General features: G+C 39.0%; 1 protein-coding gene across 1 annotated transcript; it reads right to left on the bottom strand.

Moving 5' to 3' along the window:
* Positions 1-2,750: 2,750 nt before the first annotated feature.
* LOC114273910 (calcium uptake protein, mitochondrial) lies at positions 2,751-13,275 on the bottom strand. Its single transcript, XM_028215731.2, is given in 8 exon segments — positions 2,751-4,700; positions 4,703-4,805; positions 4,927-5,223; positions 5,869-6,082; positions 6,576-6,659; positions 10,814-11,037; positions 11,738-11,805; positions 12,809-13,275. Coding segments are annotated over 8 exon segments (1,434 nt in total). The 5' UTR covers positions 13,143-13,275; the 3' UTR covers positions 2,751-4,590.
* Positions 13,276-13,606: the final 331 nt, after the last annotated feature.

Genomic DNA, 13,606 nt, shown 5'->3' with positions numbered 1-13,606 from the left:
TTTTCTGTCTGTCATAGATGAATTTAAAAGGTAAATTTAAATAAAAAAATTAAAAAGGCCAAAAATAATTCCACTATTTTTAACCTGTTTTTGAATTTTGTAGACTTTTTTTATTTTATTTTTTTTATTTTTCGTTTTGTCTAATTGAGAGTAGAATCTAAAACCCACAACTTTTTGGAATTTTTTTTTTTATAAAAAAGAATCAATAAAAACATAAATAAGCCAATAAAAAAGTTAACCAAAAAAACCACCCAAACAAGATCTTTGAAAAATTAATTTTGACCAAAGAAATGAAAGGCCATTGGAGAATATTTTCAATGAGGTCCTAGCAATTTGCTTTGACAGGAGTTTTATTACATGTTATTTATTTATTTTTTTAATCACAAATTCAATTCAACCATATAAGACTCAAATTTTCTTATTATGTCACTGTGAGTGAAATTCGAGATTTAAATTTTGGGCATCTTGGCACACCAATGAAACACAAATTAAAAATACAATAAAAACTAAAACAAAAACAAGTAAAAGAAATGAATATAAGGACATTGTGCAGAGTTACATCATGAGGGCAACCCATCATGCAAGTTGGACTAGACTATCTGTAGAAGCTAAGTAAAAATATGGCATAAATCAACTGTACTGTAAGATAAAATGATAGAGAGAGAAATTGATAGTATTGATTTGTTGATGTATTTATGATTGATGTTTTGATGATTTTCTGTCTATTATAAATGGTTCCTTATATAGATGTAGGTGTAGTGGATGGTGGTGGTAGGTGAGTGTAGTAGGTGAGTGTGTGGTAGGTGATGGTAAGTGTGTGGTAGGTGATGGTAAATTATACAATGTACATTAACAGCCCCCCTCAAACTCAAGGAGGATAGGTACTAGCCAACTTGAGTTTGGAGAGAGTAACAAAATAGAAAAATAAGCTGACAAATAAAATTAAAAATGGGATAGGAGACACTGTATGGTTGTGTCAGACCGTTGTAGAAGACACGGTATGGTCGTGTCGGACCGTTGTAGCAGACAGTTTACGGGGTCATGTCGGACCGTTGTAGCAGACACTGTGTGGTCGTGTCAGACCGATGTAGAAGACAATTTACGGGGTCATGTCGGACCGTTGTAGCAGGACAGTTTACGGGGTCATGTCGGACCGTTGTAGAAGATAGTTTACGGGGTCATGTCGGACCGATGTAGTAGGACAATTTACGGGGTCATGTCGGACCGTTGTAGAAGACAGTTTACGGGGTTATGTCGGACCGATGTAGCAGGACAGTTTACGGGGTCATGTCGGACCGTTGTAGCAGACAGTTTACGGGGTCATGTCGGACCGCTGTAGCAGACACTGTATGGTCGTGTCAGACCGTTGTAGAAGACAGTTTATGGGGTCATGTCGGACCGTTGTAGAAGGACAGTTTACGGGGTCATGTCGGACCGTTGTAGAAGACAGTTTGCGGGGTCATGTCGGACCAGTGTAGCAGAGGTTGTGGTGGTGCACAGTGCGCCATGAGTGACTTATACATGATACTGTGTATAACCCCCCCTCAAACTCAAATAGGTGTGAAGATAGAAACCTATTGGAGGTTGAAACAAAGGGATTGATAAAGCTGACCAGTGTAGAAGACACTGTATGAGTGTGTATATAGGCTGCCCAAAAAATATACATGGATGTAGATATCGAGCCCTCAAAAGTCGTGCCCTCAAAAGGTGTGCCCAATCTGTCAAAAGGCGTGCCATCAAAAGGCGTGCCCGATGCATCAAAAGGCGTGCCAGATATGATGGCGAGGCACGTGAGTGCCTTGGCTGGCGTGCCCGTTTGTCTGGCATCAAGAGGCGCGCGATGCGCGTGGCTGCCTCGGCTATTTAACCAAGACGAAGCCTGAGGCCGAGGCAGAAGCAAAAAACCTGCGAAAGAGAGAGGCTGTAACACCGTTGTGCTGAGAGAGAGAGTCTGTAACACTCTGTGGCGAGAGAAAAATGGCTTCGTCGTCCCGTGGTCTGCTGACTCTCTTTCCTGACCTCAACGAGTCAACAAGAGAGATAACGGGTGCGGTGGCCCCTGAACCTCAACCAGGCGCCCCAGGGTTTGCTCCGTTGAACTTTCCGATGCGGTCTGTGGAGCAAAGAATGGCAGTGCAGTCGGATGTGGAAGCCAATCAGTATACATTGAAGTCATGTGTGGAAACCATGACTGCGGTGACAAACTTGTCGAACCGGCTGCAGAGTAGAGCAAATGAGGTGCAGCAGTTAAACTCCCAGCTGGCTCTGCTCCAACGCATGTATAAGGATGCGCGAGCAGAGATAAGCGTGCTAAGGGCAGAAAACAAGGAGCTGAAGCGGAAGGCCACCGTGATGTTCCGATTTGGAGGGCCGCCATATGTTGCAGTGGAGGAGCAGGGTGGAGTGATCGTGCCCAGTGGAGTGGGAAACACGGAAGCAACACCGACAAGGACCGCCCAAGACGGAGGCAAGAAGAAAAGACCGGCGGCAGAGTAGAGAAAGGATGTCGGTGTGTGGCCGTCTGCAGAAAAGAAAACAAAGTCGTTGTTGTGTGTTTTTTTTTTTTTTTTTTTTTTGTTGTTGTTGTTTTTGTTGTGTTTTTTTTTTTTTTTTTTTTTTTTTTTTTTTTTGTAAAATGTGGGCCGGGGTGAACCCCCACGTGAATAAAAGAGTGTAGTGGGTATGAATGCAGTTCGTCTTCTGCCTGTTTGCTGTTTTTTTTTTTTTTTTTTTTTTTTGCAAAAAAAAAAAAAAAAAAAAAAATAATAATAATAATAATAATAATAATAATAATGGAAAACCGTGGGCTTGAAAACTATATAATAAGAATATATTAATGGTTTGATTGTGTAAGAATAATAATAATAATAATAATATATATATAGTAATAGTGAAAGCATGCGCCGTGTGGGAGCAGCTGCAGATAAAGAAAAAGAGATGATAAAATAAAATAAATAAAGATAAAGTGGGGGTAAAAGGAGATGATTATGTTTGTTTTAAAAAAAGAAGAGAAAAATAAAAATAAAAAATAAAAAAAAAACAATCACGGCTCAAAGAAGGTTTAGAATGAAAAAAAAAATAAAGTTTGATTAAAAAATAAAGTGGGCGGTGGATGGGTGTGATTAAACAAAGAAAAGTGAATTGGGTGTGTGTGCCCTACTAAATGTGAGAGAATGATGTCTGAGAGCATCAATGAAAGTTTAGAATAAAAAATAAAGTTTGAAAAAAAAATAAAGTGGGCGGTGGATGGGTGTGATTAAACAAAGAAAAGTGAATTGGGTGTGTGTGTGGTGGTGACTTTGTTGACCAACCATGTCAACCTAGCACTCCCTCTGTTCTCCATGGCTGAGCCAGTCCCGCCTAAAGTCATAAAGCACCGAGACATGCGCTGGAGGAGCGACGTGAAGAGGGCAGTCAGCGGCTAGGGTCCAGTAACAGCAGCAGTCTCCGATGGTGGCTTCCGCAATGGACGGTGTCGCGGCGACGGCTCTCCGGTCAGTCCTCCACCGCGTCCAGCAGGCCGTCGTGAGGTCCGGCTGGAAAAAAAGGTTGAGGGTTCGGCTGGGAGATATTGTATCAGGAGAGTACTGTGTGGTTGCTCCAGACACAGAGATCTTTTGTGAGAGGGAGCCTGTGCGAAGGGAGAACGAAGATAGGTTGGATGAGGTTGGCTATGATGATGTGGGTGGCGTTAGGAAGAAATCCTTTGACAGTCTTTGTCCAAGTAAACACTAGTGGAGAAGAATCGAAATCAGGAGTCGATCCATCTGTGTGGGTAGAACTTGTGAAGCGTGGTAGTTTGGCCTGCCCAAACCTTGAATTTTGTGGCTTGGAATAGCAGGGGATTGAAACCAGACGCAAGGAAGGCCGGTGTCGCGACGGAGCTTCGGCAAAGGGACATCGACGTGCAAGCGACGGTGGTCTCCGGCGACTGAACAGTAGTGCACTCAGCAGGTTGAAGAAAGGAAATTTCAAGGTATGTGTAGAAAATTTTAGCGGACTAGGTTGAGTTCCGGCGGGCGGTCAAAGCAAGGTTGCCGCCCGCCGGAAGGCGAAGAACACCAAGATCTTTAACCTATAGCTCTGATACCATGTAAGATAAAATGATAGAGAGAGAAATTGATAGTATTGATTTGTTGATGTATTTATGATTGATGTTTTGATGATGTTCTGTCTATTACAAATGGTTCCTTATATAGATGTAGGTGTAGTGGATGGTGGTGGTAGGTGAGTGTAGTAGGTGAGTGTGTGGTAGGTGATGGTAAGTGTGTGGTAGGTGATGGTAAATTATACAATGTACATTAACATGTACAATTCTGAAGTTAAATGGAAGTTGTTGCAGAAGATCTGCACTAATATTTGCAGTAAAAAAAAAAAAAAAAAAAAAAAAAAAAAAAAAAAGAAGCCAGATGGTCTATATAGGCTGATTAGCGATTCTCTAGTGGAGAAACAAAGTAAAGACTTGCTTGCTTTTGCCTCAAACTATTCAATTTGTCTGTCAGCACATTCTTTAACCGCATCCACCCTATGAGAAAGAAGTAAATTACCCTAATTTACAACAGAACAATAGGATCTCATTCTCCACAGCATTTAGGAAAGAAACCGTGCAATAGAGCAGTTATTTGCACAATTCCAACAGCAAGATAGAGAGCTCATGAAGCCTGCCTCTGATGGTTGAGCAATGTCCCTTTCCCGCTTTGTAGAACTCTTATAAACTCGTCTGCACTTAAACTTCCATCACAGTTTGCATCAAAAACATGGAAAATGATCCCAACAACATTGTCGGTGAGAGAGACACCGCATACCTGGCATTGAATAGATCATCACTCCATGAAAAATGAAAAATTAAGTGATAAAACTGACATCCAAAAGTTTTAGCTTGACAAGCAAAGACAACTTCATAAAAAGGACAAATGAGTGTCATACTTGGGAAGCAGCACGTTGAAAATCCTTCATTGTCAACAAACCATTCACTTTTCCATAACTGAAAATGGCCAAAGAAAATGGCAGCAATCGTTTCCGTAGCTCTGCAAAATCCTTGAATTCTTCTTCTGTAATGCGAACATTACTAAGATTTGACTCCTTGTTTAATTCTTCAACTCGATCTAGCAACTTGTTCAAATGCCTCATATCGGCAGATGCAACCATGGATAAAGCAAAATCCTTGGCTGATATGGTTCCATGTAATTTGTAGTCATAATGAGCAAACTCCAACCTGACCATCTATAGCATTCAAATAGGTAAATTAAATGTGAAAACAAGTTGCCAAAAGGCAGCATAAAGAACAAAACCACACGACTAACCAAAAAATCAAACGATCAAACCTCACAATTAAAGGGTAAGGGAAGGAATACTCCAAAGATGATGTTAGAAGCTATGTGGTCTGGTAGAGGAAATCAGTACTTGAATTGGGCTTTTTCTCTTTAGGAATCTAACCTCCAATTGAACCTAGAGGAGGTTTCTGCCCTACTTGAATAAAGTTTTCCGCCCTCTATTCTTCTTCATTTTTTGAATTAATTTTTTTTAATTTTAAAATCAGAGGCATTGGTCCTAAACAATGGTTACAGAAACAAAGACAATGAATTCACCCGATTATTATATGCGATGATGGATATGAGTGGTTGAATGTTAAAAAGGAACAAAAAGGAAAAGGCGTTCTAGTCCTCATAAGACAGTCCTAAATAAAATTGGTACATATTTGCCACAGGCAAGATCCACCATAACAAAATCTTGTGAGATTCTACAAAGAAACAAAACAAATTTATGATGAGACAAAAAGAGATTAGACACATAAATTATTTAACATATAAAAATCCATCTTTTCATTAGGAGGTGTGTACATGGAAGCATGGGTGTGGGGGAACATACCTCAGCATGCAGAGATCTCAAAAACTGGACAAATTTTTCATGTTGGAGACATTTCTTGCCATCTTTGCCAAAGAAGTACTCCACCAGGCCTCCATTTTCTACAGAACAACCAACTGTTAGCCCAGCTCAAAGTCCATCCCTATGAATAGCCCCTTGTCTATTATGAGCTCGCATCAAGGCCATAACTCTCTTGAATTCCTCTCTGTCTATCTCTCTGTTAGTGACAAAAAAGTCAAATTATTGGCATGCAGGAGAGAGAGAGAGAGAGAAGTTATTTTTAGTTAGCAAGCCTTTTTTAGACATTAATTTGCATGAGCATATGATAATTCATAGTATTTGTTTTTAGTGTTTCAATGAACTAGGAAATCAATATAATCACACATTCAAGGTACGCAGCATGCAGTAGACGCAACAAGCTTAATTGACATTGGACCACTCATATAAATTTATTTAATTTAACTGTTCATACCAAGAGCTAAGTAACAAATTAACTAAAAAAACTTAGCATTCACTATGCTTAATAAGTGATAGAATGGGTCCATTGGAGATTTCTGCCAAATTTGTACAGTAATGCTTTTGGTGAGAGGTCCACAAAGGTGCTGCTTTATATTTAACTGGGTGCATGTAAGGAAAATGAGACATCCATCAGTAAATCAAGTTAAGAATAATGATCAAACTCTTGAACATTCAAAGATTTCATAGGATACCCATTGCAATCGATGTCAAACATTTTGAATGCCACTGAAAAGCTTGATTCTGGGATGCTTAGGAGTGTAGCAAAAAAGATATACCTGTCACAACAAAAATATTAAGAGATCAATTATAAAGGGAAATATTTTCTTGTGTTAAAATGTACCAAAACCTACCACTACACCTACTCCACCCACTTCACCTACTCCACCTACTACTACCACCTACTACCACCTACTCCACTACATCTCCTATATAAGGAGCCCCTCACCATTTGTAAAAAATATACACATCAATCAATAATACATACAATTTTTCTCTATCAATATATTTTTACATGGTATCAGAGCAATAAGATTTAGGCCTATACTCCTTTCTTTCCGGCGGGCAGCCGGCCGGCAACCTTGCCTTCGCTGCCCGCGGGAGTTTTTCAACACATATCACAAACACATACCTTGACTCCGCTGCCACAAATTCCATAACCGAACCTCCTCTTCCATCACGGTTACATGGCAACACCGTATATGAGATCTGCCCTGTGTGCTCAACCAACCAGCTTGCGCGACCTACGCACCTCGTGTCTGTCGCCTCCAGCCTGGCCATTATTTCCAGCCACAACTCCGCGACTGAGCCACCCCCACCTGCAACCTCACTCGCCTCGGCTGCTTCTCTCTTTCTCTGTCAATGTTCAACCATACTCAGGTAGTCCCGCCAATTTCGCAGCCTACACGGCTGTTCTCAACCCCCATGATCGGATCATGGGCCTGGATTTGCCTTCTGGTGGTCATTTGACTCATGGGTATTACACCTCTGGTGGGAAGAAGATCTCTGCCACCTCGATTTACTTCGAGAGTTTGCCTTACAAGGTGGATTCAAGTACTGGGTATATTGATTATGATAGGTTGGCAGAGAAAGCAATGGATTTTAGACCCAAATTGATCATTTGTGGTGGGAGGTTTAGCTCTCTCAACCTGTTCTCTCTCTCTCACTTTCCCACCCAGGGCACATGCTTTTGTCCTTAATATCTTATTATTCTTATTATTCTTATTCTTCCACCGACAACACACACATGACCCTTTTCTCTGCAAGCTTCCCTTTCCCGTAATGCTTTACAGTGCACGCTTTGTATGCACACCAAACCAAAACAAAAAAAATATATATTTTTATTATAATATATTTCCCCCCATATATTTCCACCATCCTCTAGAATAATAATTCTTCACACACTCCCAATTTGACCAATTCTTTTTCTTATTATTATTATTATTATTATTATTATTATTATTATTATTATATATATATTTTTTTCTTTTTTCATCCCACCGTTTCAGAACCCATTAACAGTTTGTTCCCCACTCCCACCTTTATTATTTTTCTTCATCATTATCTATTCATCATCCCCATGCTCATCATTTCATCACCATCCCCTTATTTATTTATTTATTTTTTTTCGATTCCCTTTTCAACAAAAAAAAAAAAAAACAAAAATAATTTCCAAATTTGCACAACAACCCATATTTTATTTCTCTCAGGGATCCACCCCGATCACAATTTTACACAAAAAAAAAAAAAAAAAAAACAACACAACCACATCCACAGTGGGATTTTTCCCTTCTCTACTCTGCCGCCGGTCTTTTCTTCTTGCCTCCGTCCTGGGCGGCCCTTGCCGGTGTTGCCTCCGTATTTCCCACTCCACTGGGCATGATCACTACTCCCTGCTCCTCCACTGCAGCATATGGCGGACCTCCAAAACGGAACATCACGGTGGCCTTCCGCTTCAGCTCCTTATTTTCCGCCTTTAGCACACTTATCTCTGCTCGCGCATCCTTATACATGCGTTGGAGCAGAGCCAGCTGGGAGTTTAACTGCTGCACCTCATTTGCCCTACTCTGCAGCCGGTTCGACAAGTTTGTAACCGCAGTCATGGTTTCCACACATGACTTCAATGTATACTGATTGGCTTCCACATCCGACTGCACTGCCATTCTTTGCTCCACAGACCGCATAGGAAAGTTCAACGGAGCAAACTCCGGGGCACTTGGTTGAGGTTCCAGTGCCACCGCACCAGTTATCTCTCTTGTTGACTCGTTGAGGTCGGGAAAGAGAGTGAGCAGACCGCGAGAAGACGAAGCCATTTTTCTGGGCAACAGAGTGTTACAGAGTATCTTTCTCAGCAAAACGAAGAATTTTTCAGAGGTTTCTCTCAGTTTTTCTGTCTCAGCTTCTGCCTCAGCCTCAGCCTCCGTCTTGGTTAAATAGCCGAGGCAGCCACGCGTATCGCGCGCCACTTGACGCCAGACGACAAACGGGCGCGCCAGCCAAGGCACTCACGTGCCTCGCCATCATATCTGGCACGCCTTTTTATGGATTGGGCACGCCTTTTGATGGCACGCCTTTTGAAAGATTGGGCACACCTTTTGAGGGTGCGACTTTTTAGGGGTCCGACAAGACTCTGTAAACTGTCCCGACATTGATTCCGGTTAGCTCCTTTATGGGTCCGACAAGACTCTGTAAACTGTCCCGACATTAATTCCGGTTAGCTCCTTCATGGGTCCGACAAGACTCTGTAAACTGTCCCGACATTGATTCCGGTTAGCTCCTTTATGGGTTCGACAAGACTCTGTAAACTGTCCCGACATTGATTCCGGTTAGCTCCTTTATGGGTCCGACAAGACTCTGTAAACTGTCCCGACATTGATTCCGGTTAGCTCCTTTATGGGTCCGACAAGACTCTGTAAACTGTCCCGATATTGATTCCGGTTAGTTTCTACAAGGGTCCAGCAAGACTCTGTAAACTGTCACAACAACTGTCAGAACATTGTCTGCTACAACGGTCCGACATGACCCCATAAACTGTCTTCTACATCGGTCTGACACCACCATACAATGTCCTCTACAACGTTATGACACCACCATCCAGTGTCTTCACCAATGGTCTGACACGACCATACAGTGTCTCCTATCCTCTTTTATTTTATGTATTCGTCTATTTTCTTGTTTTTGTTAGTCTCTCCAAACTCAAGTTGGTTAGTTCCTATCCCCCTTGAGTTTGCGGGGGGCTGTTAAAATGTACCAAAACCTACCACTACACCTACTCCACCCACTACACCTACTCCACCTACTACTACCACCTACTACACACCTACCACTACCACCTACTACCACCTACTCCACTACATCTCCTATATAAGGAGCCCCTCACCATTTGTAAAAAATATACACATCAATCAATAATACATACAATTTTTCTCTATCAATATATTTTTACATCTTGCACAAGCGAACATTTAACTGCAAATTTTGATCTGAAAATATAAGAACAAAGTGAAAAAGACAACAGAAGAACAAAAGACCAAGTGGAATACACCCTAGAAAGCACGGATACTTCGATACAACAAAACCTAAAAAAGTAGGATACGGGTACGGCTAGGATACGTTTGTAAAAAATAAAAAATAAAAAAATTATTAACAGTGAGTTACACATAAGCTCACGAATATTGAGAAACCACAGTAACTTTATGATGCAAAATACTAATATTTAAGAATTAGATATTAATTTAAGGCAGTAGCTGGTTTAGTTTTTAAATTTTCAATAGGTCTTGCAAATATTTCATTTCAATATCAAGTCTAATATGTTGATATTATAATATCAAAACAATCCACAACTTGGCCTTATGCTTTTTCCTTTTACACTAGTCAAAAATATTCTATGCAAGTTTATTTGCTTATTTATTTATTGATATTTAATTTTACTATTGTTATATTATCTTATTAATCCTTACTTCTATGTAGTTATAGGGGACATGCATGATACAATGAAGATATGTCAATTTGATGAATTCTATTACTTTAGCTTGCTATGTTATTTTTATAAAAAAACTAAGCAAAGTATTGTTAAAATATTCTATTTATCCTCGCAATTATATTATATTATGATGTTATACAAGAAATGATACAATTCTAATTTCGTAAAAGGAGTAATATGTGACTTGGAGCATTTGATACTTCAAAATTAATTAAGAAGAATCCGATAATACGTAACTTGGAGTATCCGATACTTCAAAACTAAGTATCCGATACTTCAAAATTAATGAAAAATTAATTAAGAAGTATCCGATATTTTTAATAAGTATCTGATACGTATCCGTAAGTATCCAAGGAGTATCGGTATCCGATACAGATACAATACGGATATGTCTTCCTATTTGAAGTATCCGTGCTTCATAGAATACACCTATCTCAAAAAGTAACTCACTCTTTGAAAGATATAAGCCCATCATTGTTTGTATCAAAAAGCATAAAGAACTCTGAAGGAGCACAACGCAGCTCACCAGGACTCCTTTCCCCTCTAAGATGTCCATCTCTTACGAGGTTTGATTCAGATGGAGGGAAAACAGGAACAACAGCCCGCATCAAATCGCTTGGTGTCATAAAAATTTCTCCTTCTGGGGACCGAAAAGATGCAAAGTACTCAAAAACCTTCAAGGAAAACGTGATATGAGACATTCTCACAAAATATGGTGACTATTCTCGAAATTCACTCCCATGCAAGCAAAAATTTTGGTGTAACAAGAAATCCAAATAAATATACTGTTAGTAGTCTCTTGATGGAAATGTTTTGGTGTCTCATCAGTTTATTCAGTAACAAGATAAAACAAGAAATGCAAATACCTCTACATATTATTTGCTTTTTAGGCCTCTAAAAAAATTGAGTGAAAAGCTTGGACTAAAAATCCTACTTGTTTGGCATATCCTAAAAAAATCCAAACTTTTCAAGGCTCTTTTAGCCACTTTGTTCGGTAACAGTTTGGTAACTTTGATATCTTTTGGCATTTCATTTCAAAATGACTACGTTGCCCTTCAATATTTTGTGATTTCCACTTTTCCATTTTTTATATGAATGTAACTTTCACACCTTTGGAGGGCAAAATAGTCAAGCTAGATTACATCACCATGTTGTCAGCTAAAGGAGATTAAAAAAAAAATATCCATTAGGTGGGCTTTTTGGCTAAGCCCATGCCAAAGACAAAGAAAAAAGTTTGGCTTTCTTTAGCCAAAAAATCAATCTAAAAAGCCGGTCCTGGATGAGAAATTAACAATTATGTGAAAAAGTAAAATGACTATTTGATTCCTTGAACTGGTAATCTTATTGTGTTGTATGTGATCTTGCTATGAGTACCTTTTCAGGAGGACTTCTCATCCTTATGCGTTTCTCATAGTTAAAGAAAATCTTTCTCCTTAATGCATCTGCAACAATGATGAGAAACATTTATACTCTGGCATTATAAGACTTAAAACAATTTATCTTGCATCCAAAAAACCCTTTAACTCAGAAAAAATAAGTGAAGCTGGGACAAACAAATATAATACACTTGATGATGCCAATTCTAAATATTGAAATGTCTACATTCAGCCAGATATAGGTAGACTCTGATCTCCTGCAAACGTAACTGTAAGGTCAATGAAGGATTTGGAATCTTCAAAATATGATTTATTTTTGTGTGGTTTTAAAAAAGGGACAAGGGAAAAATGAATTCTAAAGGGAGAGGTTGTCAACAATCTTCATGTGTAGGGGATTAATGCCATATATTGCTAATTAGTAAGTACTACATGCAATTTTGGGGGGCTCAAGTCTAACTGAATTTCAAAGGATTTGAAGTGTTAGCTGGAGTCATGAGACTAGGAATTAGTTGGAAAATACAAAAAGGGCAATCATTTGATTCTTTCATTTCACCAAAAGAAACTTAGAAAACATAAAGCATAGATGTTTAAATGCAATTAAACATTCACATCCCCTTGAGGCTTAGGTCCTTCACTAACGTATATCAATTATCAACTACAAGTTTATTTTTACCAGTTTGTTTAGCTATACTAGAAAGATTTTAGGATTGTTTAGCTAAACTAAAAAAGATTTCCTTCTCTAACACCCTTGTCACGCATAACTTCACTCCACTAAAAAGGTCATCTTGCTACACACTGAAGCAAATTCCCACTCTCAAAATGCACATTATTTCTCTAAATTCTATCTTTCTACAAATCCATCTAGGCTTTATCTTTTACTGTTTCTCTCATTGTTAATTTCTATTTGCAATCATATTCAAACCCAAAGTTATACTCATTAATTACATACAAATCCAATAAACATGTCAAGTGCAATGAACAATGTATATCAATCACACAACATTGTCAAAATTTAGACAATGCGATCATCCCCAAAATCCATACTTAAAAACAAAAGACAATGGCTTGCCTCCAAAGAGAAATTTAGGGTTTGAGGTCTGATGATCATCCACTGAGACTTCCGCAGTAGCAGCCGTTGACCAGTCAGCGAAAGCCATGAATGACTTCTCTGAAGAAGACAAGTAACCGACCAACCCAACGCTCGAACCCAGAGCAATTCCCGAAACCCATCTGAGGAAAGATCTGAAAGTGCTTGGGTTTTCATGAGAATTGGTCTCGAAGCTTGAGAAAATGAAAGAAGGCGGTAGTGGTGGTGGTGAGGTAGAAAAGGGGCGGAACTGGTGAAGATGGATCAGTTGCAGACGATTGATCGACGGAGGGGATCGTTTCACGAACAGAGACATGGTGTGGATAGAGAGAGTGTCGAGGACATGAAAGTTTTGGGTGTAACCGACTTGAGCGACAGAGAGAGAGAGGAGGAAGTTTTGAGGAGTGAAATTGGTGGCTTGGCGAGGCACCTTGTTTTATAACCAGCTTTATTTTTTATGGATAAAACAGTATGGGTCGTGTCGCCTTCATACTTGAAAAGTTTCGATTTTATTAATTTTTTTAAATAAAAATAAATTTAATTTTAAATGTACTATCAAAAATAATTTTAAATATATTTTTTATACTCTCACTACATATTTTTAAGTAGTAAGACTTTAGTAAGTTTAAGAAGATACAAATTTTGTATCTATTAGGATTAATGTGAATCTTATTTCAGTTTCCAAAATTTTATTATTAATTTGTTAATATGTATAACATTATTTTAAGTGAAAACTAGTAAAAATAAGGGGTCTTCTTTTTTAGAGAAAATTGACCTAAG

The sequence above is a fragment of the Camellia sinensis genome, chromosome 13 (genome assembly GCF_055761805.1).
Source record: "Camellia sinensis isolate YWXY chromosome 13, ASM5576180v1, whole genome shotgun sequence".
NCBI classification, from domain to species: Eukaryota; Viridiplantae; Streptophyta; class Magnoliopsida; order Ericales; family Theaceae; genus Camellia; species Camellia sinensis.
The sequence above is the reverse complement of the archived record's forward strand: the minus strand, read 5'-3'. Positions and strand labels throughout refer to the sequence as shown.